The sequence below is a fragment of the Carcharodon carcharias genome, chromosome X, assembly GCF_017639515.1.
Source record: "Carcharodon carcharias isolate sCarCar2 chromosome X, sCarCar2.pri, whole genome shotgun sequence".
Taxonomy (NCBI): domain Eukaryota; kingdom Metazoa; phylum Chordata; class Chondrichthyes; order Lamniformes; family Lamnidae; genus Carcharodon; species Carcharodon carcharias.
This window is the reverse complement of record NC_054507.1, coordinates 1,410,084-1,436,039: the sequence shown is the minus strand read 5'-3', so window position 1 is coordinate 1,436,039 and position 25,956 is coordinate 1,410,084. Positions and strand designations below refer to the sequence as shown.

Genomic DNA, 25,956 nt, shown 5'->3' with positions numbered 1-25,956 from the left:
AGGTTCTTTTACAACCTATCCCCATTTTAAGTTGAGTCAGAAAGAAATGCCACTCAGCACCAGGCAAAACAGAAAACTAGTCGTAAGGGGATGGCAAGCAGACAGCTTCAAGACGGAGAGAAGTGACTTGAGGAACATGTAATGGAGCGGCGCAACTTGGATCTGCAATCTTAACTGGGGCTAAACAGAGGACAGGTCCTTCAGCACCGGTAAGGGAGATGTATTCGAAACGGGGAAAGTCAAACTTTTATTCTATAGTCTGGAGAAAACAGTCTCTCACCAACATTTAAGAAGTATTTAGCACTTGAAATGCCATAGCATACAGGGCTATGAGGTGTGGGGGGGGGGGGCGGGGGAGAGAGAGTGAGTGGGGGAAACAGGAAAATGGGATTAGAATGGACACGATGGGCTGAAGGGCCTGCTTACGTGCTGTATAACTCTATGACTCTGTGACTTCAATGCTACAGAATTGAATCTGTAAATTCTCTGAGGACTTCACCGAAAACAGTGAGTGTTGTGCTTCTCTACCTTATTGGGCACCTTATAGGAGTCACCAGAAAAAAGGGAATGCTTGGTCATGGGCATCTTGCTAGGGATCCCCCTTGGTCTGCAGGAGGGATGGGAGGAGACAAGAGGGTGAGCAGGCTCTTTAACTCCTGTGGGTACTGGACATTCCTCCTCTAGGCTTCCTCCACCTAGACCTGATCAGAGAACTTCTGCGCCCTCTCACTTGGGTCACGGGCCATTCTGAAACATGTCAAACTGAAGGGTCAGCCGGCACACTCCACCACTTCAGCGGAAGTGGATGCACAGAGCCCCCATACAATGCTCCATGAAAATTTTGTCTAATCAGCGCTCGATGGCTGTTTTAGCACCTCCAGGCACATTGGAATTCTAGTAATCAGATTTACATGCAAAAACCAGACTTTCAAACAGGCATGTCTTATTAGCACAGCACGTATTTAGTTCCAGTTTTCACCCTTTCACCAAAATAACCCCATTATTAGGAAACAGAAAACAGAAATCTGCACTTTTCAAAGCATGTTTAGCTCTGAAGGCAAAATTAATCAAAATTAACTTTAAATAGGTTATTCACATATGAAATATCCTCCAATATGCAACATTATCTGAACAAAACTTGATTAAATGTTCAAGCATGCTTTCACTGGCACACTGGTCATCTCACACAATACTATTTGTGTCAACACAGGCAGCAATAATTTACTTACTTGTTATCACTGATAAAGTCCAGAATTTCTTGTTCTAATTTTAGCAGCATCATCCTGTCCCTGGAAGGCACAATAATCGATTTACACAGTAATACATATTTAATGCAGCAAAATTGAGAAATGTGCACAGGAAGTAACTAGTACGATTTCCTAGTGTTATGATCTTTGCAGAAACTGTTAACTTTTTTTAAAAATTCAACTTGCAGTTGATTGATAGCTGAAAGGTTGATGTGACAAAATTTCACGTTTTAAGACTTTTGCTGTGACAAAGAGACTAAAAGCACTGCTGACTAAACTATTGCTGTAGGCAACTTATTCTTTAAACAGAACAGAAATTCCCCCTTTTACTTTTAACACAATGTTACAGCCACATGAGGAGAGGTAAAAATGACTCCCCTATTCTCCCTCTTCAGGTCTGACCATTTTTGTTATCGATTTAGAGTATGTGCATTCCCAATACTGCAGGAGTCCCACTACCTATGCTTTCAGATTGTAAAGAATTAGTCAGACAGGTTTTCTTAGGCTAAACAAAGAACAGGATGAATTTATTGAAATTATTTCCCGAATTTAAAAAAAACCTAGGTAAATCATAGCCACCATTCACACATCTCACACACACACACACACACACACACACACACACACACACACACACACACACACACACACACACACACACACACACACACACACACACACACACACACACACACACACACACACACACATATATATATACAGATGCCAGAAGAGGTGGATAGCTTAAGAATTTTTTTTTTTAACAGTTCGTGAAAACAAAGGAGTGTATGGTTAACTGATCTTTGGCTGGTCTCAATGCAGTGATTCCACATTGTAGCCATTTTGTTCAGTTGTCTTCCTGGGAGGAGTTGTATGGAGCAGATTTCAACGTTTTATTCCTAAGAGCAGGTTTCTCTTTGCAACCGCGAATGTGAAAAAACAGCTTTTGTGGCCTGTTTCAGTCCAGCATTCTTTTATCTCTCCCTGCTTGGTAAACAAACTCTTAAAGTACCCTGCTGGCTGTACATTCCGGAGAAATTCTACCGGTCCATGTCTCTTGCAGTTATTGTTTTAGAACAAGTAATTGCGTTTTGATGTCTCATCTCAGAAACAATTGCAAAGTTTCAGGATAGTGTAAAGCCAACAAGGAGATGGGGTCTTTCATGCTCCCCAGGAAATTGAGTGTCTTTTCTCTTCACCCCACTTGGTGGAATGCAAGCTGTATAGTATAGATGTCTGAGCAGTCTCTATTGTCTTCAGAGGGTTTCAGTTATTTTTTTTAATAAAAGCAATCCAGCCAGGAAAAGGAAAAAAAAGAAATTGTACCTTGAAAAAAAAAAGCACATCCTCATAACACTTCCGCACCATGTGGAATGAAATGAGGTTCACTCTCATTTTATGATAAGACTGGGAAAAAATACAAATAAAAATGAAAAAAGTAAGCAGAATCCATACATACATATTCATCCACACCCTCACAACTTCCTTTCAACTTTGGTGGTTCTGTTGAGGTTTGGTTGTTGTTCCTATGTGGGGGTTAAACTCTGGACAGAGCATCCATGACCACATTTTATCCTGCAACATGGGTAATTTTTTTTTAATGATATGGTTGGAGGAACACACTCCCAATGAAAGTCTCACAATTTGATTTTGAATTTTTCCACAAAGGTCAAGTGATTGCGATCCGCATCGACTGTGGTCTGTGCAGGCATTTTGGACATATATCCCAATGTGCTTGAGAGCCAGTAATAATCTTAAGGTTTCTTTCTCCAAGGCGGAATAGCGTGTTTCTGGTGTTTGTTCAATTTCTTGGAAAAATACTCGATTTGCCTCTTTATACCTGATTTATCCTCCTGGAGTACGGCAACCACTACACTGAGGTCACTAACATCAACAGAATTACCTGGAAAAACTCAGCAGCTCTGGCAGCATCAGCGGAGAAGAAAAGAGTTGACGTTTCGAGTCCTCATGACCCTTCGACAGAACTTGAGTTCGAGTCCAAGAAAGAGTTGAAATATAAGCTGGTTTAAGGTGTGTGTGTGGGGGGCGAAGAGATAGAGAGAGAGAGAGGTGGGGGGGGGGGTGTGGTTGTAGGGACAAACAAGCAGTGATAGAAGCAGATCATCAAAAGATGTCAACGACAATAGTACAATAGAACACATAGGTGTTAAAGTTAGAGTTGGTGATATTATCTAAACGAATGTGCTAATTAAGAATGGATGGTAGGGCACTCAAGGTATAGCTCTAGTGGGGGTTTTTTTTTAAAATAATGGAAATAGGTGGGAAAAGGAAAATCTTTATAATTTATTGGAAAAAAAAAGGAAGGGGGAAACAGAAAGGGGGTGGGGATGGGAGAGGGAGCTCACAACCTAAAGTTGTTGAATTCAATATTCAGTCCGGAAGGCTGTAAAGTGCCTAGTCGGAAGATGAGGTGTTGTTCCTCCAGTTTGCGTTGGGCTTCACTGGAACAATGCAGCAAGCCAAGGACAGACATGTGGGCAAGAGAGCAGGGTGGAGTGTTAAAATGGCAAGCGACAGGGAGGTTTGGGTCATTCTTGCGGACAGACCGCAGGTGTTCTGCAAAGTGGTCACCCAGTTTACGTTTGGTCTCTCCAATGTAGAGGAGACAACATTGGGAGCAACAAATGTAGTAGACTAAGTTGGGGGAAATGCAAGTGAAATGCTGCTTCACTTGAAAGGAGTGTTTGGGTCCTTGGACGGTGAGGAGAGAGGAAGTGAAGGGGAAGGTGTTGCATCGTTTGCGTGGGCATGGGGTGGTGCCATAGGAGGGGGTTGAGGAGTAGGGGGTGATGGAGGAGTGGACCAGGGTGTCCCGGAGGGAGCAATCCCTACGGAATGCCGATAGCGGGGGGTGAAGGGAAGATGTGTTTGGTGGTGGCATCATGCTGGAGTTGGCGGAAATAGCGGAGGATGATCCTTTGAATGCGGAGGCTGGTGGGGTGATAAGTGAGGAGAAGGGGGACCCTATCATGTTTCTGGGTGGGAGGAGAAGGCGTGAGGGCGGATGCGCGGGAGATGGGCCGGACACGCTTGAGGGCCCTGTCAACGACCGTGGGTGGAAAACCTCGGTTAAGGAAGAAGGAGGACATGTCAGAGGAACTGTTTTTGAATGTAGCATCATCGGAACAGATGCGACGGAGGCGAAGGAACTGAGAGAATGGGATGGAGTCCTTACAGGAAGCGGGGTGTGAGGAGCTGTAGTCGAGATAGCTGTGGGAGTCGGTGGGTTTGTAATGGATATTGGTGGACAGTCTATCACCAGAGATTGAGACAGAGAGGTCAAGGAAGGGAAGGGAAGTGTCAGAGATGGACCACGTGAAAATGATGGAGGGGTGGAGATTGGAAGCAAAATTAATAAATTTTTCCAAGTCCCGACGAGAGCATGAAGCAGCACCGAAGTAATCTTCGATGTACCGGAGAAAGAGTTGTGGAAGGGGGCCGGAGTAGGACTGCAACAAGGAATGTTCCACATACCCCATAAAGAGACAGGCATAGCTGGGGCCCATGCGGGTACCCATAGCCACACCTTTTATTTGGAGGAAGTGAGAGGAGTTGAAGGAGAAATTGTTCAGCGTGAGAACAAGTTCAGCCAGACGGAGGAGAGTAGTGGTGGATGGGGATTGTTCGGGCCTCTGTTCGAGGAAGAAGCTAAGGGCCCTCAGACCATCCTGGTGGGGGATGGAGGTGTAGTGGGATTGGACGTCCATGGTGAAGAGGAAGCGGTTGGGGCCAGGGAACTGGAAATTGTTGATGTGACGTAAGGTGTCAGAGGAATCACAGATGTAGGTGGGAAGGGACTGGACAAGGGGAGAGAGAAGGGAGTCAAGATAACGAGAAATGAGCACTCCATTCTCTCAGGTCCAACCCTGACATTGTCATCAAACCCGCTGACAAGGGTGGAGCTGTTGTTGTCTGGCACACTGACCTCTACCTCGTGGAGGCTGAGCGTCAACTCGCAGACACTTCCTCCTACCTCTCCCTGGACCATGACCCCACCACTGAACATCAAGCCATTGTTTCCAGGACTGTCACTGACCTCATCTCCTCTGGGAATCTCCCTTCCACAGCTTCCAACCTGATAGTCGCCCAACCTCGGACGGCCCGCTTCTATCTCGTACCCAAAATCCACAAACAGAACTGCCCCAGTAGACCGATCGTCTCAGCTTGCTCCTGCCCCAAAGAACTCATTTCTCGTTATCTTGACTCCCTTCTCTCTCCCCTTGTCCAGTCCCTTCCCACCTACATCCGTGATTCCTCTGACACCTTACGTCACATCAACAATTTCCAGTTCCCTGGCCCCAACCGCTTCCTCTTCACCATGGACGTCCAATCCCTCTACACCTCCATCCCCCACCAGGATGGTCTGAGGGCCATTAGCTTCTTCCTCGAACAGAGGCCCGAACAATCCCCATCCACCACTACTCTCCTCCGTCTGGCTGAACTTGTTCTCACGCTGAACAATTTCTCCTTCAACTCCTCTCACTTCCTCCAAATAAAAGGTGTGGCTATGGGTACCCGCATGGGCCCCAGCTATGCCTGTCTCTTTATGGGGTATGTGGAACATTCCTTGTTGCAGTCCTAATCTGGCCCCCTTCCACAACTCTTTCTCCGGTACATCGATGATTACTTCGGTGCCGCTGCATGCTCTCGTCGGGACTTGGAAAAATTTATTAATTTTGCTTCCAATCTCCACCCCTCCATCATTTTCACGTGGTCCATCTCTGACACTTCCCTTCCCTTCCTTGACCTCTCTGTCTCAATCTCTGGTGATAGACTGTCCACCAATATCCATTACAAACCCACCGACTCCCACAGCTATCTCGACTACAGCTCCTCACACCCCGCTTCCTGTAAGGACTCCATCCCATTCTCTCAGTTCCTTCGCCTCCGTTGCATCTGTTCCGATGATGCTACATTCAAAAACAGTTCCTCTGACATGTCCTCCTTCTTCCTTAACCGAGGTTTTCCACCCACGGTCGTTGACAGGGCCCTCAAGCGTGTCCGGCCCATCTCCCGCGCATCCGCCCTCACGCCTTCTCCTCCCTCCCAGAAACATGATAGGGTCCCCCTTCTCCTCACTTATCACCCCACCAGCCTCCGCATTCAAAGGATCATCCTCCGCCATTTCCGCCAACTCCAGCATGATGCCACCACCAAACACATCTTCCCTTCACCCCCCTTATCGGCATTCCGTAGGGATCGCTCCCTCCGGGACACCCTGGTCCACTCCTCCATCACCCCCTACTCCTCAACCCCCTCCTATGGCACCACCCCATGCCCACGCAAAAGATGCAACACCTTCCCCTTCACTTCCTCTCTCCTCACCGTCCAAGGACCCAAACACTCCTTTCAAGTGAAGCAGCATTTCACTTGCATTTCCCCCAACTTAGTCTACTGCATTCGTTGCTCCCAATGTGGTCTCCTCTACATTGGAGAGACCAAACGTAAACTGGGTGACCACTTTGCAGAACACCTGCGGTCTGTCCGCAAGAATGACCCAAACCTCCCTGTCGCTTGCCATTTTAACACTCCACCCTGCTCTCTTGCCCACATGTTTGTCCTTGGCTTGCTGCATTGTTCCAGTGAAGCCCAACGCAAACTGGAGGAACAACACCTCATCTTCCGACAAGGCACTTTACAGCCTTCCGGACTGAATATTGAATTCAACAACTTTAGGTTGTGAGCTCCCTCTCCCATCCCCACCCCCTTTCTGTTTCCCCCTTCCTTTTTTTTCCAATAAATTATAAAGATTTTCCTTTTCCCACCTATTTCCATTATTAAAAAAAAAACCCCACTAGAGCTATACCTTGAGTGCCCTACCATCCATTCTTAATTAGCACATTCGTTTAGATAATATCACCAACTTTAACACTTGTGTGTTCTATTGTACTATTGTCGTTGACATCTTTTGATGATCTGCTTCTATCACTGATATAAAAACAAAAAAACTGCGGATGCTGGAAATCCAAAACAAAAATAGAATTACCTGGAGAAACTCAGCAGGTCTGGCAGCATCGGCGGAGAAGAAGAGTTGACGTTTCGAGTCCTCATGACCCTTCGACAGAACTACTATCACTGCTTGTTTGTCCCTACAACCACACCCCGCTCCCCCCCCTCCACCTCTCTCTCTATCTCTCCGCCCCCCACACACACACCTTAAACCAGCTGATATTTCAACTCTTTCTTGGACTCGAACTCAAGTTCTGTCGAAGGGTCATGAGGACTCGAAACGTCAACTCTTTTCTTCTCCACCGATGCTGCCAGACCTGCTGAGTTTTTCCAGGTAATTCTGTTTTTGTTTTGGATTTCCAGCATCCGCAGTTTTTTTGTTTTTGTTTTTATCACTAACATCAATGGCTACTTCAAGTATTTTGTTGAAGTCTGGAGCTGTTAACACTGGTTTGTTTGCTAGAATGGCTTTCAGTTTCTCAAAATTTTTTCGGCATCTCTGTCCACACTACCATTGCTTTTTCCGATAATAGGTCTATTAGGGAGACAGCCATAGTACTGAAGTTAGGGCAAACTTGTGGTAGAAAACACATATCCCTAGGAATTTTCTGTTTTATTTTCATCAGGTGTCACTGCATACTACTAGGTCATCTAGGTACACTGCACAGTTGAGTAGGCTGGCCACTATTCTTCAGCCTTTAGAAGGTGGCTGGGGCATTTCTGAGTCCAAATGACATGACTCGACTCTGGAATAACCCATCTGGAGTTACAAAGGCAGAGATCTCCTTCGCTTGGATGGTCAAAGGTACTTGCCAGTATCCCTTTCATAAATGTATCTTAGTGACATAAGCTGCATTACATACTGTCTTTGCAGTCTTCCAGGTGGAGGATCGGATAGGAGTCAGCTCTGGTTACTCCATTAATCTTTTGGTAATCAATGCAGCGCCTTGTGGAGCCATCCAACTTAGGCACGAGCACAACTGGGGAGCTCCAACTGCTGTTACTGGGCTGAATTAGTTTGTGCTCCAGCATATATTTGATCTCGTCCCAGGCATGGGTCAGTTTCTCCGAACCTAGACAGTAGGGATTCTGCTGAATGGGAGGGGTCTCTCCCACATCCACATCATGTTGAGCCAAAGTGATCTGTCTCTACGGATGCTGTTAAACACAGTGAGCAGCCTTGTCAGGTCACTTCCATATTTAAATGGGTAATACGGTGTCTAATTCCTCTAAAATATCCGAGTTTGCTAACCGGACGGTAGGGGGTTCAATTTGGGCCTCGCTCAAACCTGCCTCTAATTTATCCTCACTGTCCCTTCCAACCTCCAGTTTTCTCGCTATTTGAAAGTTACCTGCTTGTCCCCTTCCCGCCTGTGGTACTGTTTTAACACGTTGACATGACACAGCCTCTGCTTTTTTCCTACAGTCTGGGGTGTCGATTAAATAGTTTACCTCCCAAATTCTCTCTGCTACCTTGTTCGGGTCACTAAACTGGGCTTTCAGAGGTTCACCTTGTATCGGTAGGAGCACTAGCACATAGTCTCCTGGCTGAAAGATTTGGGCCTTGGCATGTCTGTCTGCCTGCTTTGTCATAGCTGTTTGGAGGTTCTTAGGTGCTACTTAATCACATCACTGGCTCTTGTGAACTGCTGACGGAACACGGAAATATAGTGTAACGTGGAGACCTCTTCGTTCTGTTCTAAACATTTCTCCCCAATTTGTTTCAGGGGACCTCTCACTTGGTGTCCATAAACTAATTCAAAAGGGGTAAACATGGTGGACTCATTGGCTGAGTTCCTGGCAGCGAACAGAAGAAAACCCCGTCCTTTATCCCAGTCATGGGGGTACTCGTGACAGTATGCCCTGATCATTGTTTTTAGGGTCTGATGGTACTGCTCTAAAGCTCTTTGTGACTGTGGCTAGTGTGCTGAGGACTTCAGCTGGGTTATGCCCAGGTTACCCATGACTTCCTGGAAAATTCTGGACATGAAATTTAAGCCCTGATCTCGCTGCCTGCCTGGTCCCTGCCACTTTCTGCTCCTCTGCATGGGTTTTTAAAGGAAGAGGGAGTGAATTCTTGAGCATTATTTCTCAAAGGTTGTGTGTGAAAGCCTGTGAGAAACAATGCTCCTCCAAGCCTCGACCACAGGCACTCGCATCCACCAATCAAAGCCCTCAGTCAGAGGAGGCCAAACCAGCACTGCAACCAGTGACCCTGCCGCCTGGTTATCCAAAACCTTTTTCAGAAGTTTAGAAGACCCTAAGCATGTAATGAGTAGGTCTTCTTTGGTTGCGGCTCAGCAAGCCAACCCGGTGCTTCAAAGAATTAGCACAGGTTGCCCAAACCGCAGGATACTACGCAGTCAGGAAAAATGCTAGGGATTTTGCCCTGCAGCTGCTCTATCTCCCTGACCTCACTTGGCTTCTCTAAAGCCACTGGGGATGCTACCACTTTTGATCCCACCAGGTCACTGCTGAGGAACAGGTCGACCCTGTCCACAGGGACAGCTCCCACAGTCACCGTTCCTGAAATAAGGTCATACTCCTTGTGCTTCCTGTAGGAAAGTATGGGCATGTACTCTCCCTTGATATCCTTTATCAGCACTTTGGCCTGTTCTGCATTCTGGCTGGTTCCTATGGAAATGGGAATACCTTTCCTTCTGACACAAAATCTTTGTAACTCTCAGAAGCTTTGCTAAACTCGCTCGCATTCACAGGAGTGCATTTACAGGGACTGTTGCTGCGGTCAGTACCACAGCCTGGTCTGCTATGCTCTCTGCCTGACTCCCTATTTCTGCACAGGGCTTATGTGCCCCAATAAATTCTACAGGCTTGACCCATAACCTCCAACAATCACAAAGGTGCCCTGCCTTCTGTAAATTGAAACACATAAGCTTTCGAGCCTCACTCCTTTTCTCAGGACCATCCTTCCTGGTCTGAGGAGGGGTCCCTGTGTTTTCAGCCGTCTCTTCTCTCCCATGGGTGCTCGGCTTCCTATCACTCTCCCACCTCCTGTCCTTTTCAGGTTGTTGGGGGTGATTAGGAAAGGGTTTCCTTTGGGGTGTGGACTTGTGGACAGGCTCAATCATCAGCCAGGGTCACTACCTGCTTGGCCCTTGCCACTGTCTGTTCCTCTGTGTGTTTTTATAGACAGAGGAGTGAATATTTGAACTCTTCAAGGAGTATTTTTTTTTAAAGGTTTTCATACGTGACCTCGACCTTAAGTGCTCGCATCCACCGATCATAGCCATTCAAATTTAGGGATTGTCTGGTCCTGCTGTTTTTGGAGGGTACGGAATTTCTGATGGTACGCTTCCGGCACCAGTTCGTACGCACTTAAAACAGCCTTCTTTGCCACTTCATAGTTTGACGAACCCTCATCAGGCAACAGGGAGTAAACTTTGTGAGCCTTGCCTGATAGCTTACTTTGCAGCAGCAGCGTCCAGCTTTCCACTAGCCACGTTACTTGCTGACCTACGCTCTCAAAAGAGATGAAGGAGACTTCCACCACTTCCTCAACAAACTTAGGGATTAAATAGGCAAACCTGAATAACTCAGTACTCAGACCTGAGCTAGGAGTGCCTTCAGCGGGTGCAGGGGACCTGTCCCAATGCAGTTCATGTGTCCCTATCTCCCGTTCTTGCTGTTCTGGTTGGAAAGCTTGTTCTCTCTTCCTTTCCCTTCTCTCTTTCCTGAGCTTGGAATTCTAACTCTAGCATCTCTATTCTTGCTGTAATTTCCCTAAAGCTAGGCTGTCTGTTGTAATTTCTCCAGGTTCACCATCCAATTATCTGGCCACGAGTTTTAAAATTTCAGGTTTCCTGCCTTTTGGGCAAAACTCTGACGCCAACTTCAAAGCTACACTTTTCAACTCCTCGAGGGACAGAATTTCTGAATTATCAGAAGTTATATCCATCTGTTCTGGAAAGGTACTGACTTCGAATGTGGACATTTTAGCACTTTTTACTATTGTAAACCCAAGAAAACCTGCATAGCATTTTATTTTTGTAATTGCTTCTAGGGAACAATTTTCTTTCCCCACATCAATTCTCTCGCACATCTGCAGGATCAATCCCAGATGAGCCCCCAAGCCTCTGTTATGACCATGTGAGGAGAAGTAAAAATGACTCCCCTATTCTCCCTCTTCAGGTCTGACCATGACAGGGTTTTGTTATCAATTTAGAGAGTATGTGCTTTCCCGATACTGCAGGAGTCTCACTATTTACGCTTTCAGATTGTAAAGAATTAGTCAGACAGGTTTCCTTAGGTTAAACAAAGAACAGGATGAATTTATTAAAACTATTTCCCAAATTTAATAAAAAACTAGGTAATTCGTAACCTCCATTCAAACACACACATTCGCCTGGGCCCACACAAACACACACACTAGTACAGACGGCAGAAGAGGATAGCTTAAGGATTTTTTTTTTTTTACAGCTTGTGAAGAACAGAAAACAAAGGAGCTTATGGTTAGTTTTCTTTGGCTGGTCTGAGTGTGGTAATTCCACGCTGTGGCCATTTTGTTCAGTTGTCTTCCTGGGTATAGTTGTACGGAGCAGATTTCCACGTTTTATTCCCAAGAGATCTCAGCTTGCACTAGATTTCTCTTTGCAAGATGGTTACTTTGCAAATCCGGGCACAGTACTTCCGAGAGTGAGAGAGCGAGCGAGATAGCAAGTCAATGAGCGAGAGTAAACAGTTTGGGCATCTTGTTTCATTACAGCGTTCTTCATCTCTCTCCTCCTTGGTAAACAGATTCTTAAAGTGCCCTGCTGGCTGTATATTCCAGAGAAATTCCATGAGTCCAAGTCTGCTGCAGTCATTGTTTCAGAACAGGTACTTGCATTTTGATGTCTTAACTCAGACATTTTTGCAAAGTTTCAGGGTAGTGTAAAGCCAAAGGGGGATGGGGTCTCTCACAATCCCCAGGGGTTGGGGGTCTCTCACAATCCCCAGGGGTTGAGGGTCTTTTCCATCCCACTTGGCGGAATGCAAGCTGTATGTTGTAGCCATCTGGCAGTCACCATTGTCTTTAGAGGATTTCAGTGTTTTTTAAAAAATCCAGGCAGGAAAAGAAAAAATTAGAAATTGTATATTTTTTTAAAAAGCACATCCGCATAACAACCATAAAATCCACATCATATACTTTATGGTGTCCCTTAAGTAGCCATTTGAATTTCCTAGGCCCAGTCCAAAGTGATTCTTAGCTCCCGAGGATTTCATTCTGTCCCTTTCCTTTCCTAGCCTGATAACTTTCAACCCCAGAAATGTCTTTCAAAGTGAGGTTTTTCCTGGCGATTCTCCCTCTAGCGCAAGCTAGCCAAATCTTCCAGCCTTGTTTTGAATCCTCACAAATTTGGTCTTTTCAATCCAAGCATAAGCTCCCACCTGCATTCCTGCGCAGTGAACCAGAGACTTTCAGCCTCTTGCTTCTCACCCTCTCTCTTTCCCAGATCCTGGCAGATGCCTGCGTCTGAGTGCTTCAGGGATATATTAGAAACCCTTCCCTTTTCAAATCCCATCTCGAGAGCATCATGAATCACATGGGCCTTGTATCCAGGTAGAAATGTTGATTAGCTATTCTTGAGTATCCAACTCTCTTTTATCATGGAAATAAATGGACAGTTTAAAATATAACTGTTTACAACCCAACATTCTCAACACCTTCCTGGGACTTTGGAGACTAACAGTCTAACCAATGTAAACACATATGCTGCTGCCAATGTGTCCAAGTGCGGACACTTCATACCTTCTTTCCAGCAAAACAACCCAGGCCTCCCTTTAATCTTTAACAGCCATGTCACCTAGACCCGTTGTTAGGCAGACTTCAGAACAGGTCACACGACCCCTTTCATTTTACCCTAAGTTAAAGGTACAGTCCCAAAACATAATGTTATAAACCTCATAATTGTAACACTAGACTTGGAGCAGGGGGCTATGTTCAGTGAAATACGACTCAAATAAATTGTGGGGAATGGTGTATCATTCTGATAGATGTTGCCCAGCTGAAGCAGTCTGTAACTCAGTCTGTCAGAGAACATTTGACAACATTTAATGTGTTTTTGAGTAAGATGCAGCTACTACAACTAAAAATCAGGCCTGAAAGTTCTGCTAGGTTGTGATGTTTTTTTCCTCCCAGTTCATCCAACAGCAGCCAAACCAGCACAAAAGATCTAGGAATTTCACATACATGTTACATGCAGCAGAAATCAAGCTTCCGCAACCTTCTGTACTAGCTTGAAAGTTTCATGATTGAAGTTGGCCCTGCCAACAGTCTCAAATTCAATTAATCACCATGGCAAATGTCTGCTAATTGTACCCATTTGTGGCTCTTAGTAGACTAAGAAACTGACTACCAAACACAACGTAACCAGTAAATCATTCTACAGAGCTTTTCCAAAGTGGTTTTTAGTTACGCAAAATTGGATTGCTTGCAGGTGCTGGACCAGGAACTCTGAAAATGGGTTTATCACAAAAAATAAGCATTTTGATCAAACTACATTAATCAAACTGCACCAGGTTCCCACTCTTAACTATATCGAGGAATATTTTTTAATACAAAAAAAAAACGAAGAAAAAAAATCACTGACTGATTGTGCTGGTTTCGGGAAAATTTTACAATTGGCGACATGCAAATGATTTTGAGCAGAAATTGGAGCAAAATAAAAATACACACTTCTGAAAACTAGTGCAATTTCGAGTGTAACTTGCATCTGGATTACTGATTGTGCCCCAGAGTCATAAGATAAAACAAGTCAGCCAAGAAGTCAAATGCATGACAATAATTTACCCTTTATAGTAGGAAAGGGTCTGTATAACTAAAACAACAGATTGAAAACCAGGATACTCTGCAACAGCTGAGTACAAGAACTCTATCAGGCAGGAAGTCAACAAGGTTCAAAGAGAAGGAACATGACAACGTAGGGCTAAGGCCCAAAACACCGGGTCAAACCAGTGTCAACAGCTCTTAGAAAGATGCGGTTACGAAATATTGATGGATATGCCATCTAATCCATGGCACTAAATAGGGCATAAACTGTAATATATTCTGTCAATTCTTTTGTTCCTTGTTGCTGATGTTGCTCAAGTTCATTTTAAAAAGGAAAGTTTGCCAGGAACTGAAATTCCAGGGTCCATACTCCGGTGCATCACTGGTATATCCTTCACTTGACCATTACTGTCAAGCCAAGGGACTGACCCTGGATCAATAAAGGAGCGCGGGAGAGCATGCCAGGAGCAGCACCATGCAGACATACCAAAAAATGAGATATCAACATGGTGAAGCTACAACACAGGACTACATGCATGCTAAACAGCAAAAGCAGAATGCGATAGACATAGCAAAGCAATCCCACATCCAGTTGTGAATGGTGGAGGACAATTAAACAACTCACTGGAGGAGGAGGCTCCACAAATATCCCCATCCTCAATGATGGTGGGGTGCCCAGCACACTGGTGCAAAAGGCAAGGCTTAAGCATTTGCAATAATCTTCAGCCAGAAGTGCTGAGTGGATGATCCTTCTTGGTCTCCTCCCAAGGTCCCCTGCATCACAGATGCCAGTCTTCAGTCAATTTGATTCACTCCACATGATATCAAGCTCCACAACACTCAAGAAACACAACCGATCCAGGACAAAGCAGCCCATTTGATTGGCATCCTATCCACGATATTAAACATTCACTCCCTCCATCACAGGCACACAATGGCAGCAGTGTGCACAATTCTCCAAGATGCACTGCAGCAATTCCTTCCAACCTGTGCCCTCTATCGCCTGGAAGGACAAGGGCAGCAGATATATGGGAACACCATCCTGATTTGGAAATATATTGCCGTTCCTTCACTGTCACTGGATCAAAATCCTGGAACTCCCTCCCTAACAGCACTGTGGGTGTACCTACACCACATGGACTGCAGCAGTTCAAGAAAGCAGCTCACCACCACCTTCTCAAGGGCAACTAGGGATCAGCAACAAACACTGGCCTTGCCAGTGATACTCTCATCCAATGAACAAATAAAAAAAGTAATCACTGGCATCCACCTTGATTGGCTGAGAAGAAAGGGAGTGGTTCATCCATATTTTCCAGTCGCTTGGCAAGACAGTCAGCCCACTTGTCTATCGGCCCAGGCCTGGATTTCAGGCACTATCCTTTTCCTTCGTGTATCATTTCTGCATTAAATTTCATCTGCCACTTATCCACGCATTCCACCAACCTGTCTACCTCCTCTTGATGTCTATCATTGCTCCCCTCAAAGTTCACATTACTTCCAGGTTTTGGGTCATCCACAAATTTTGAAATTGTGCCCTTTAAACCAAAATCTAGGTCACTAATATATATCAAGACGAGCAGGGGTCCTAATACTAACTCCTGGAGAACCCCCCTATATACCATCCTCAGTCCGAAAAACAATCATTCACCACTGCTGTTTCCTGTCACTCAGCCAATTTTGTATCCATTCCGCCACTGACCCTTTTATTCCATGGCTTTGACTTTGCTGACAAGCCCATTATGTGGCACTTTATCAAACGCCATTTGGAAGTCCATGTACACACATCAATCTAATCGGCCCCACGTCCACGTCCTACTCGTTTACAATTTATATGCCTACAGAAGATCTTTGGATGCTCTTTTATGTTAGTTGCCAGTCTCTTATACTCTCCTTGCCTCCTACTTATTTTTTCACTTCTCAATTTTCAGCCTGCTGCTGACTTGTATCATCAACCTGATATCTGTTATATGCACCCTTTTTCTGCTTCATCTTACTCTCCATCTTTCTTGACATCCAAAGATCTCAGGATTTGTTTGTCCTACCTTTCACGCTCTTGGGAACGTATCTCAACTATACCGATCCATCTCCGCATTAAAGGCAACCCATTGTTCAATTACAGTTTTGCCTGTCGATCTTTGATTTCAACTTACCAGGGCTATATCTGATCTCAACACAATGAAATTGGTCCTCCCCCAATTAAGTATACTTACTCTGGATTTCTCCTTGTCCTTTTCCATAGCTAACCTAGACCCTATGTTCACTATCCCCTAAATGATCCCCAACTGGCACTTGATCAACTTGGCCCACCTCATTCCCCAGAACCAAATCCAGCAATGTTGGAGTGAAAACATACCGATCTAGAAAAGTTTTCCTGGATACGCTTTGGAAACTCTTGCCCCTCTTTGCTCATTAATTATCCTAACACAGTCTGGGATAGTAATGGTGTAAAGTTCCCCATTTCTGTAATTTCCTGACAAATTTGCTTCTCTATATCTTTCCCATTAGTTGGTGGCCGAGGCTGAGCTAGCACAATGGATTCGGTGGTGTTACATAAGAAACAGGAACAGGTCTCAGCCATACAGCCAATTTGGCCTATTCCACTATTCAATACAACCATGGCTGATCTTCAGCTTCAACTCCACTTTCCCACCTGCTCCACATATCCCTTGGTTCCCTGAGAGACCAAAAGTCTGTCCATCTCAGCCTTAAATATTTCAACGATAGAGCATCCACAATCCTCTGGGGTAGAGAATTCCAAAGACTCACAACCCACTGAATGAAGAAATTTCTCCTCAACTCAGTCATAAGAAACCAGGACTTAGGAGCAGGATTAGGCTATTCGACCCTTCGAGCAGGCTCTGCCATTCAGTAAGATCAAGGTTGATCTGATTGTGGTCTCAACTCCACTTTCCTGTCTGCCCCCCTATAACCCTTGACTCCTTAATCTACCAAAAGTCTGTCTAGATCAGCCTTGAGCGAATTCAATGACCTCTGGGGAAAATAATTCCCCAAGACAACCATCCCAAGAGCCCCAAGACAACCATCCCAAGAGCAAATAATTCTCCTCATCTCAGCCTTAATATTTATTTTTAAACTGTGTCCCTAGTTCTAGTCTCTCCCACAAGTGGAAACATCTTCCTGGTATCTACCCTATCAAATCCCCTCAGAATCTTATGTTTCAATAAGATCACCTCTCATTCTTCTAAACTCCAACGGGCATTGGCCCAACCTGCTCAATCTTTCCTCATAGGATAACCCTTTCATCCCAGGAATGAGTCACATGAATCTTCTCTGAACTGCTTCCAACCCAATACATCCTTTTTCAAAATGAGATGAAAACTGTATGCAGTGCTCCAGATGTGGGTCCACCAAGATACTGTACAACAGTGGCAAAGCTTCCTTACTTTTATACTCCATTCCTCTCACAGCAAACACCAACATCCCATTTACCTTCCGAATTATTTGCTATAGCTGCATACTAACTTTTTGTGATCCAGGTACAAAGACACCTAGATCCCTCTGTATCACCGAGTTCTGCAACCTCTCGTCATTTAAATAATACATTGCTTTTCTATTCTTCCTGCCAAAGTGGACAAGTTCATGTTTCCCACATTATACCCCAGCTGCCAAATTTTGCCCAATCACTTAACCTGTCTATATCCCTTTGTAGGCTCTCTACCTCCTCTTGACAACTTACTTTCCTACCACACTTGGTGCCATCAGCAAATTTAGCTACTGTACCTTTGGTACCTTCATCCAAATCATTGATATACATTGTAAATAGTTGAGGCCCCAGCACTGATCCCTGTGACACTCTACCAGTTGCAGCTTGCCAACCCAAAAAAGACCCCTTTATCCCTACACTCTACTTCCTGTTAGCTAACTAATCCTTTATCCAGGCTAATATGTTACTCTCTGTACCATGAGTTCTCATTCTGTGTGGCACTTCGTCAAATGCCTTTTGGAAATCCAAGTGCGCCACATTCACAAGTTCCCCTTTATCCACCTTGCTTGTTACTACCTCAAAGAACTCCAATAAATTAGTTAAACATAATTTCCTTTTCACAAAGCCATGTCTGCCTGCTCCCATTATGATTTTCTAAATATCCTGCTATAACCTCCTTAAGAATGGATTCTAGCAGTTTCCCTATGACAGATGTTAGGCTAACTGGCCTGTAGTTTCCTGCTTTCTGTCTCCCTTCCTTCCTGAATAAACATGTTACATTAGCTATTTTCTAAACCGCTGAAACCTGTCCAGAATCCAAGGGATTTTGGAAGATTATAACCAATGCATCTACTATCTCTGCAGCTGCTTCTTGTAAGGCCCTTGGATGCAGCCCATCTGGTCCTGGGGATTTGTCAGCTTTTAGGTCCAAAGGTTTTCCCAGTACCTTTTCCCTGGCAATAGTGATTGTTTTAAGTTTCTCCCTCCCTTTAACTTTTGATGTTCAACTATCTTTGGGAGGTTCACAAAGTCCTCTACAGTCAAAACAGACAAAATACTTCAGCAGGTCTGACAGCATCTGAGGAGAGGAAGACAGAGTTAACGTTTTGAGTGCGTATGACTCTTCATCAGAACATCGAGTCACAGGGACTCGAAACGTTAACTCTGTCTTCCTCTCCAAAGATGTTGTCAGACCTGCTGAGTTTTTCCAGCAATTTTTGTTTTTGTTTCAGATTTCCAGCTTCCGCAGTTTATGCTTTTATGACACAAAATACCTGTTCAATGCCTCTGCCATTTCCTTGTTTTCCATTAGCACTTCCCTAGATTCTTTCTCTAGAGGATCAATATTCGCTTTAGTTTCTCTTTTTTTATTTAAATACTTGTAGAGCCTCTTACTATCTGTTATTATATTACTAGCTAGCTTTCTGTCATACCTGACCTTCTCCCTATTATTTTAGTCATTCTTTGCTGGTTCTTAAAATCTGTCCAATCTTCTGACCTACCACTACCCTTTGCCAATTTGTACAGTGTCTTTTCAATTTGATCCGAAATGATCAGCCCTTTATCCTGTGACACATGTTCAAGATTCCCAAGCCAGGGGAAACAACCTCTCAGTATCTACCTTGTCAAGTCCCTTCAGAATCTTGTATGTATTCATGAAGGCAGCATTTGATTGAGTGTGACATCAAGGAGCCCTAGCAAAACTGGAGTCAATGGGAATCAGGGGGAAAACTCTCCACTGGTTGGAGTCATACCTAGCACAAAGGAAGATGGTTGTGGTTGTTGGAGGTCAGTCATCTCAGTTCCAGGACATCACTGCAGGAGTTCTTCAGGGTAGTGTCCTCAGCCCAACCATCTTCAGCTGCTTCCTCAATGACCTTCCCTCCATCATAAGGTCAGAAGTTAGGATGTTTGCTGAAGATTGCACAATGTTCAGCACCACTGATGACTCCTTAGATACTGAAGCAGTCCATGTCCAAATGTAGCAACACCTGGGCAATATCCAGCCTTGGGCTGACAAGTGACAACTAACATTTGTGCCACACAAGTGCCAGGCAGTGACCATTTCCAACAAGAGAGAATCTAACCATCTCCCCTTGATGTTCAATGGCATTACCATCGCTGAATCCCCCACTATCAACACCCTGGGGGTTACCATTGAACAGAAACTGAACTGGGCTAGCCACGTAAATACTGTGGTTACAAGAGCAGGTCATAGGCTAGGAATCCTGCAGCAAGTAACTCACCTCCTGACTCCCCAAAGCCTGTCCACCATCTACAAGGCACAAGTCAGGAGTGTAATGGGAAACTCGCCACTTGCCTGGATGAGTGCAGCTCCAACAGCACTCAAGAAGCTCGACACCATCCAGGACAAAGCAGCCCACTTGATTAGCAGCCTTTCCACAAACATTCACTGCCTCCACCACAATTGCACAGTGGGCAGAAGTGTGTACCATCTACAAGATGCACTGCAGGAACTCACCAAGGCTCCTTAGACAGCACCTTCCAAACCCATGACCACTACCATTTAGAAGGACAAGGGCAGCAGACACATGGGAACACCACCACCTGGAAGCTCCCCTCCAAGTCACTCACCATCCTGACTTGGAAATATATCACCGTTCCTTCACTGTCACTGGGTCAAAATCCTGGAACTCTCTCCTTAACAGCACTGTGGGTGTACCTACATCACATGTTTACAACAATGGTTCCAGGGATGAGGAAATTGAGTTATGGAGACAGATTGGAGAGGTTGGGATTGTTCTCCTTAGAGAGGAGAAGGCTAAGAGGAGGTTTGATAGAAGTATTCAAAATCATGAGGGGGCTGGATAGAGTAGATAGGGGGAAACTGTTATTGCTTGTCAAGGGATCGAGAATGAGAGGGCACAGATTTAAGGCGATTTGTAAAAGAAGCAAATGTGATGAGAGACAAAAACCTTTTCACACACAGAGTGGTTCGAGTCTGGAATGTACTGCATGGGAGTGTGATGGAGATAGGTTCAATCAAGGTATTCAAGAGGGCAATAGATAATTATTTGAACAGAAACAATGTGCAAGGGTATGGGGAAAAAGCAGGAGAATGGCACTAAGTTATAATGTTCATTTGGAGAACTAGTGCAGATGTGATGGGCCGAATGGTCTCCTTCTACACCATAACACTTCTGTGACTGCAGCAGTTCAAGGAGGCAGCTCACCACCACCTTCTCAAGGGCAATTAGGGATGGGCAATAAAATGCTGGCTTAGCCAGCGACGCCCACATCCCATGAATGAATTTTTAAAAATTTGAGTTTGAGAATCGTGATATCAGACCTGACACTGAACTATAAGTCTATCAGTCAGTGGTTCTCTCCATGCTTCTCAACTATGGTGAAGCTTGGACAATGTATCAAGGCCCTGAAACAACATCATCAACACTGTCTTAGAAGGATCTTGCAAATCAAGGGGGAGGTCAAAAGAACAAACATGAGTATCCTTCAAGATACAGATATACCAAGGATAGAGACTCTGGTAAACTCACATCAGCTGAGATGGGTGGAACATGTTGTCAGAATGACCACCTCAAGCCTGCCCAAACAAATGCTCTACACAGAAGGCCCAGTTTCAGGAAGCCTGTTCACATAGCAGCCAAAGGAAACATTTCAAAGAGAATCTCAAAGTCTCCATGAAGGTCTGCTCTACGAACATCAACACATGGAAAGCATTTGTCCCAAATGGCAATTCATCATCAAAAATAGCATCAAGACCTTCCAATTAACAAGAGCAGTCACTGAGAGAGAACGGTGAGAGAGACGGAATCAAGTCAACAATCCACCACCACCTCTCCCAGCCGACAATCTATGACCTCACCGTGGGAGGGCCTGTAAGGCTAAGACAAGGATCATAAATCCTGTCCTAACATCTCTCAAAAGGAAAATGTTAGAATCTATTGTTAAAGAGGTTAGAGCAGGGTACTTAGAAAATCTTAATGCAATCAGGCAAAGTCAAAATGATTTTGTGAGAAAGGAATCATGCTCGACTAATTTATTAGAGCTCTTGAGGAAGTAGCAAGTAACGTGGGTAAAGGAGAACCTGTAGATGTGGCGTACTTGGATTTCCAAATGGCATTTGATGAAGTTACTGCACAAAATAAGAGCTCATGGTGTAGGGGGTAACATGTCATCATGAATAGAAGGTTGGTTAGCAAACAGGAAGTAGAAAGTAGGGATAAATGGGTCATTTTTGGGTTGGCAAGCTTTAACCAGTACAGTGCCATAAGGATCAGTCCTGGGGCCTCAACTACTTACAAGCTATACCAATGACTTGGATAAAGGGACTGAAGGTATGGTAGTTAAATTTTCTGATGACACAAAGATAGGTAGGAAAGTAAGGTGTGAAATGGAAATAAAGACTCTACAAAGGGATTTAGATAGGTTAAGTGAGTGGGCAAAAATTGGTCAGGCAGAGTATAATATGGGAAAATGTGAACTTATCCACTTTGGCAGAAAGACTACAAAAGCAGCATATTATTTAAATAGAGAGAGACTGCAGAATGCTGCAGTATAGAGGGATCCAGGTGTCCCAATACATGAATCACAAGAAGTTAATCTGCAGGCACAGCAAGTGATTAGGAAGGCAAATGGAATGTTGGTGTTTACTGCGAGAGGAATGGAGTATAAAAGTAGGGAGGTTTTGCTACAGCTGTACAGAGCATTGGTGAGACATATCTGAAGCATTATGTACAGTTTTGGTCCCCTTAGAAGCAGTTCAGAGAAGGTTCATTCAACTGATTCCTGGGATAAAGTGATTATTTATGAGGGAAGGTTGGACAGGTTGGGGTGATACACATTGGAGTTTAGAAGAATGGGGGTGATCTTATTAAAACATACAAGGTCCTGGGGGAACTTGACAGTGGATGTTGAGAGGATGTTTCCCCTTATGAGAGAGACTAGAACTACGGGACAGAGTTTAAAAATAAGGGGTTTCACATTTAAGATGGAGATGAGGAGAATTTTTTTTTCTCTCAGAGGGTCATTAGTCTGCAGAATTTTCTTCCACAGAGAGCAGTAGAGGCAGGGTCATTGAACATTTTTAAGACTGAATTAGATAGATTCTTGATTGATAAGGGAGTCAAAAAGTATAGGGGGTAGACAGGAAAGTGGAGTTGAAGCCACAATCAGATCAGCCATGATCTTATCAAATGTTGGAGCAGTCTCAAGGGGCCGAATGGCTTACACCTGCTCCTAATTCATACGTTTGTATGCAAGTTTGTATGTCAGCCACCTGCAAACCCACAGGCAGAACTGACATCTCACCTGCAAGGAAGAATTATCCTCGACATGAAAGATCGCCGATAGCTAGCTTGTGGCCTACTGAATACACCCAACAATGTAACGTACTTCTATTATTTCTTAGCTGAAACCAAATAGATTATGTCCTGGACCCCTCTAAGACATTCTTTTTCTCCAGTACTGTAATATTCTCCTTAATCAAGACTGCCACCCCTCCTCCTTTCTTTCCTTCCCTCTCTTTCCTGAAACCTTGTATTAGGATTACTGTGTCCCTGTCCTGTCCTTTTATGAGCCAGGTTTCCAACATTACCACAACATCATATTCACATTTGGCTACCTGCACATGCAGCTCATCAACCTTATTTACCACACACTGTGGGTTCACACAAGTGCACAGTAAACATAATTTAGGCCTTAGTGCATTCCCTCTTCTCTGACCCCACCTAATACCTTACTATTTCTTACTTTGGTCTCATCTGTCTCTGCCAATTCTTTATGCACCTTGATTTTCTCTTTTGTCATCCCCTGGTTCCCATCCCCTGCCAAGTTAGTTTAAACCCTCCCCAGTAGCAATTGCAAACTGCCCTGCAAGGACATTGGTCCCAGCTCTGTTCAGAAGCAACCCTTCTGGCCTGTACAGGTCCCATCTCCCACTGAACCAGTCTCAACAGCCAAGGAATCTAAAAGCCCTCTCTCCTGCATCATCTCTCCAGACGTAGATTCATCTGCTCTACCCTCTATTTCTATATTCACTGGCACATAGCACAGGGAGTAATCCAGAGATTACTACCTTTGAGGTCCTGCTTGCTAGTTCCTTTCCTCACTCTTTAAAATCTGCTTGCAAGACCTCATTGTTGATACCGATATGGATCAGGGCTGCTGCCTGTTTACCCTCCCCCCTCGGAGGGCTCCACAGTCGTTCAGTGATTCCTTGACCTTTGCACAGGGAGGCAACTTATCATCCTGGATTCACATCTGCGGCCACAGAAACACTTACCTGTTTACCCAACTATCAAATCCTCTATTGCTATTGCTTTCCTAGTCTTCCTCCTGCAGTTCCTGAGTCAGCTCTGGTGCCATGGTACCATGGACTTGGCTATGGATAATCTCCCCAAAGGAACCATCACTCTCACTAGCATTCAGTGTTATACTACTCCTGATGGCCAGTTGGTGAAGGAAGAAACTTGAGCTATTCTTGACTTGGAATAGATTTATTCACAATGTAAAACATCACAGACATACATCTCCTGACTCCTCTCGTATCAATAAGCATGCCTTTATAACTGCTTAAGTAACCATCCAATTAATGCCTTACATGTTTATGTACTTAGCCTCAACTGATGCAATTAACATTCAGAACTAAAAACCGGTTAGAAAGTGAGATGCACTCAGGGCACTCCTGCACTATCTTCCCTGTCTTCCTTGACTGTCTGGCCATTAACTCATTCCCCAACTCTGCCTGCACACCCTTAAGCTATGGGGTGACAATATTCAGAGATGTGCTATCCACAAAAGTCTCAGCCTCTCAGATGCACTGCAGTGACGCCAGCTGCGTCTCAAACTCTGAAACCTGTAGCTTGATCTGCTTCAGCCTACGACACCTTCTGCACGTGGTTGTCCAGGACACAAGAAGCATCCTAGAATTTGCACGTGGAACAGGTTGTACACTCCACAGGACTGAGGATCACTGACATGCCTCTCTTCATTTGATAACTCAACAGAAGTAAACTAAAGGCTTCGATCACAGAATCATTGGATGGTTACTGAACAGGAGGCCATTTGGCCCATCGTGTCTGTGCTGGGTGAATTGCTCTTGCAGACAGCAAGTGCCACTCCCCCACCCTCTGCAGGTAATGATCCAATTCTCTTTTGAAAGCCACAGTTGAATATGTCTAAGATGATGGGATCATAAGAAATTGAGTAGGCCATTCGTCCCTTGAGTCTGCTCCACCTTTCAATACGATCATGGCTAATTTTGTGATGTTAACTCCATTTTTCTGCCTGGCCTCCATAACCCATGGCTCCTTTGTCAATTAAGAATCTGTCTAACCCAGCCTCCACTGCTCTCTGGGGAAGAGAATTCCAAAGACTAGCTACCCTCACAAGAGAAATTCCTCCTCACCATCATCTTAAATGGGAGACCCTTTATTTTTAAACTGTGTCCCCCGGGTCTAGATTTTCCTAAAAAGGAAACATCCTTTTAGCATCCACCCTGTCAAGCCCGCTCAGAATCTTTTGTTTCAATAAGATCATTCTTCTAAACTCCAATTAGTATAGGCCCAACCTGCTCAAACTCTTTTCATAAGACAAACCCCTTCATCCCAGGAATCAGCCCAGTGAAACTTCTCTGAACTGATTACAAGGCAAGTAAGTAGATCAAAACTGTACACAGTACTGTAGGTGTGGTCTCACCAATGCTCTGTACAGCTGTAACAAAACCTCTCTACTTTTATACTCCATCACCCTTGTAATAAACCCCAACATTCCATTTCCCTTCCTAATCACTTGCTGTACCTGTATGCTAACTTCATGTGATTCATGCACCAGGACACCCAGATCCCTCTGTACTGCAGCATTCTGCAGTCTCTCTCCATTTAAATAATATGCTGCTTTTCTATTCTTCCCAAAGTGGACAGCCTCACATTCCCCATCATACTCCATCTGCCAAATATTTGCGCACTCACTTAACCTATCTATATCTCTTCGCAGACTCTGTATCCTCCTCACAACTTGCTTTCCTACCTGTCTGCATCATCAGAAAATTTGGTGATAATAAACTTGGTCCTTTCATCCAAGTCATTAATATAGATCATAAATAGTTGAGGCCGCAGCATTGATCCCTGTGACACTCCACTAGTTACAGTTTGCCAGCCTGAAAATGAGCCATTTATCGTAACTCACTGTTAGGTAGCCAATCCTCTATCCATGCTAATATATCACCCCCAAAACCATGAACTCATATCTTGTGGAGTAATCTTTTATGTGGCACCTTACCAAATACCTTTTGGAAATCCAAATACACTACATCTGCTGGTTCCCCTTTAGCCATCCTGCTGCTTACATCTTCAAAGAAGTCTAATACATTTGTCAAACATGATTTCCCTTTCGCAAAAGCATGTCTGCTCTAATTGTATTATGATTTTCTAAATATCGTGCCTCTTTAATAATCGATTCTAGCATTTTGCCTATGACTGGTGCTAGACTAATTGGCCCATAGTTTTCTGCTTTCTTTCCCCCTCCTTTCTTGAATAGAGGTG

General features: G+C 44.5%; 1 protein-coding gene across 7 annotated transcripts in view; it reads right to left on the bottom strand.

Annotated features, from left to right (window-relative positions):
* Positions 1 to 25,956, bottom strand: part of LOC121273296 (R3H domain-containing protein 2) — a 289,299-nt gene that overhangs the window by 131,687 nt on the left and 131,656 nt on the right. For all 7 annotated transcript variants that reach the window (XM_041180375.1, XM_041180377.1, XM_041180380.1 and 4 more), the window contains one exon: positions 1,230 to 1,289. In XM_041180375.1, coding sequence (XP_041036309.1) covers positions 1,230 to 1,289 — 60 coding nt within the window. The remainder of the gene's footprint in view (positions 1 to 1,229; positions 1,290 to 25,956) is intronic.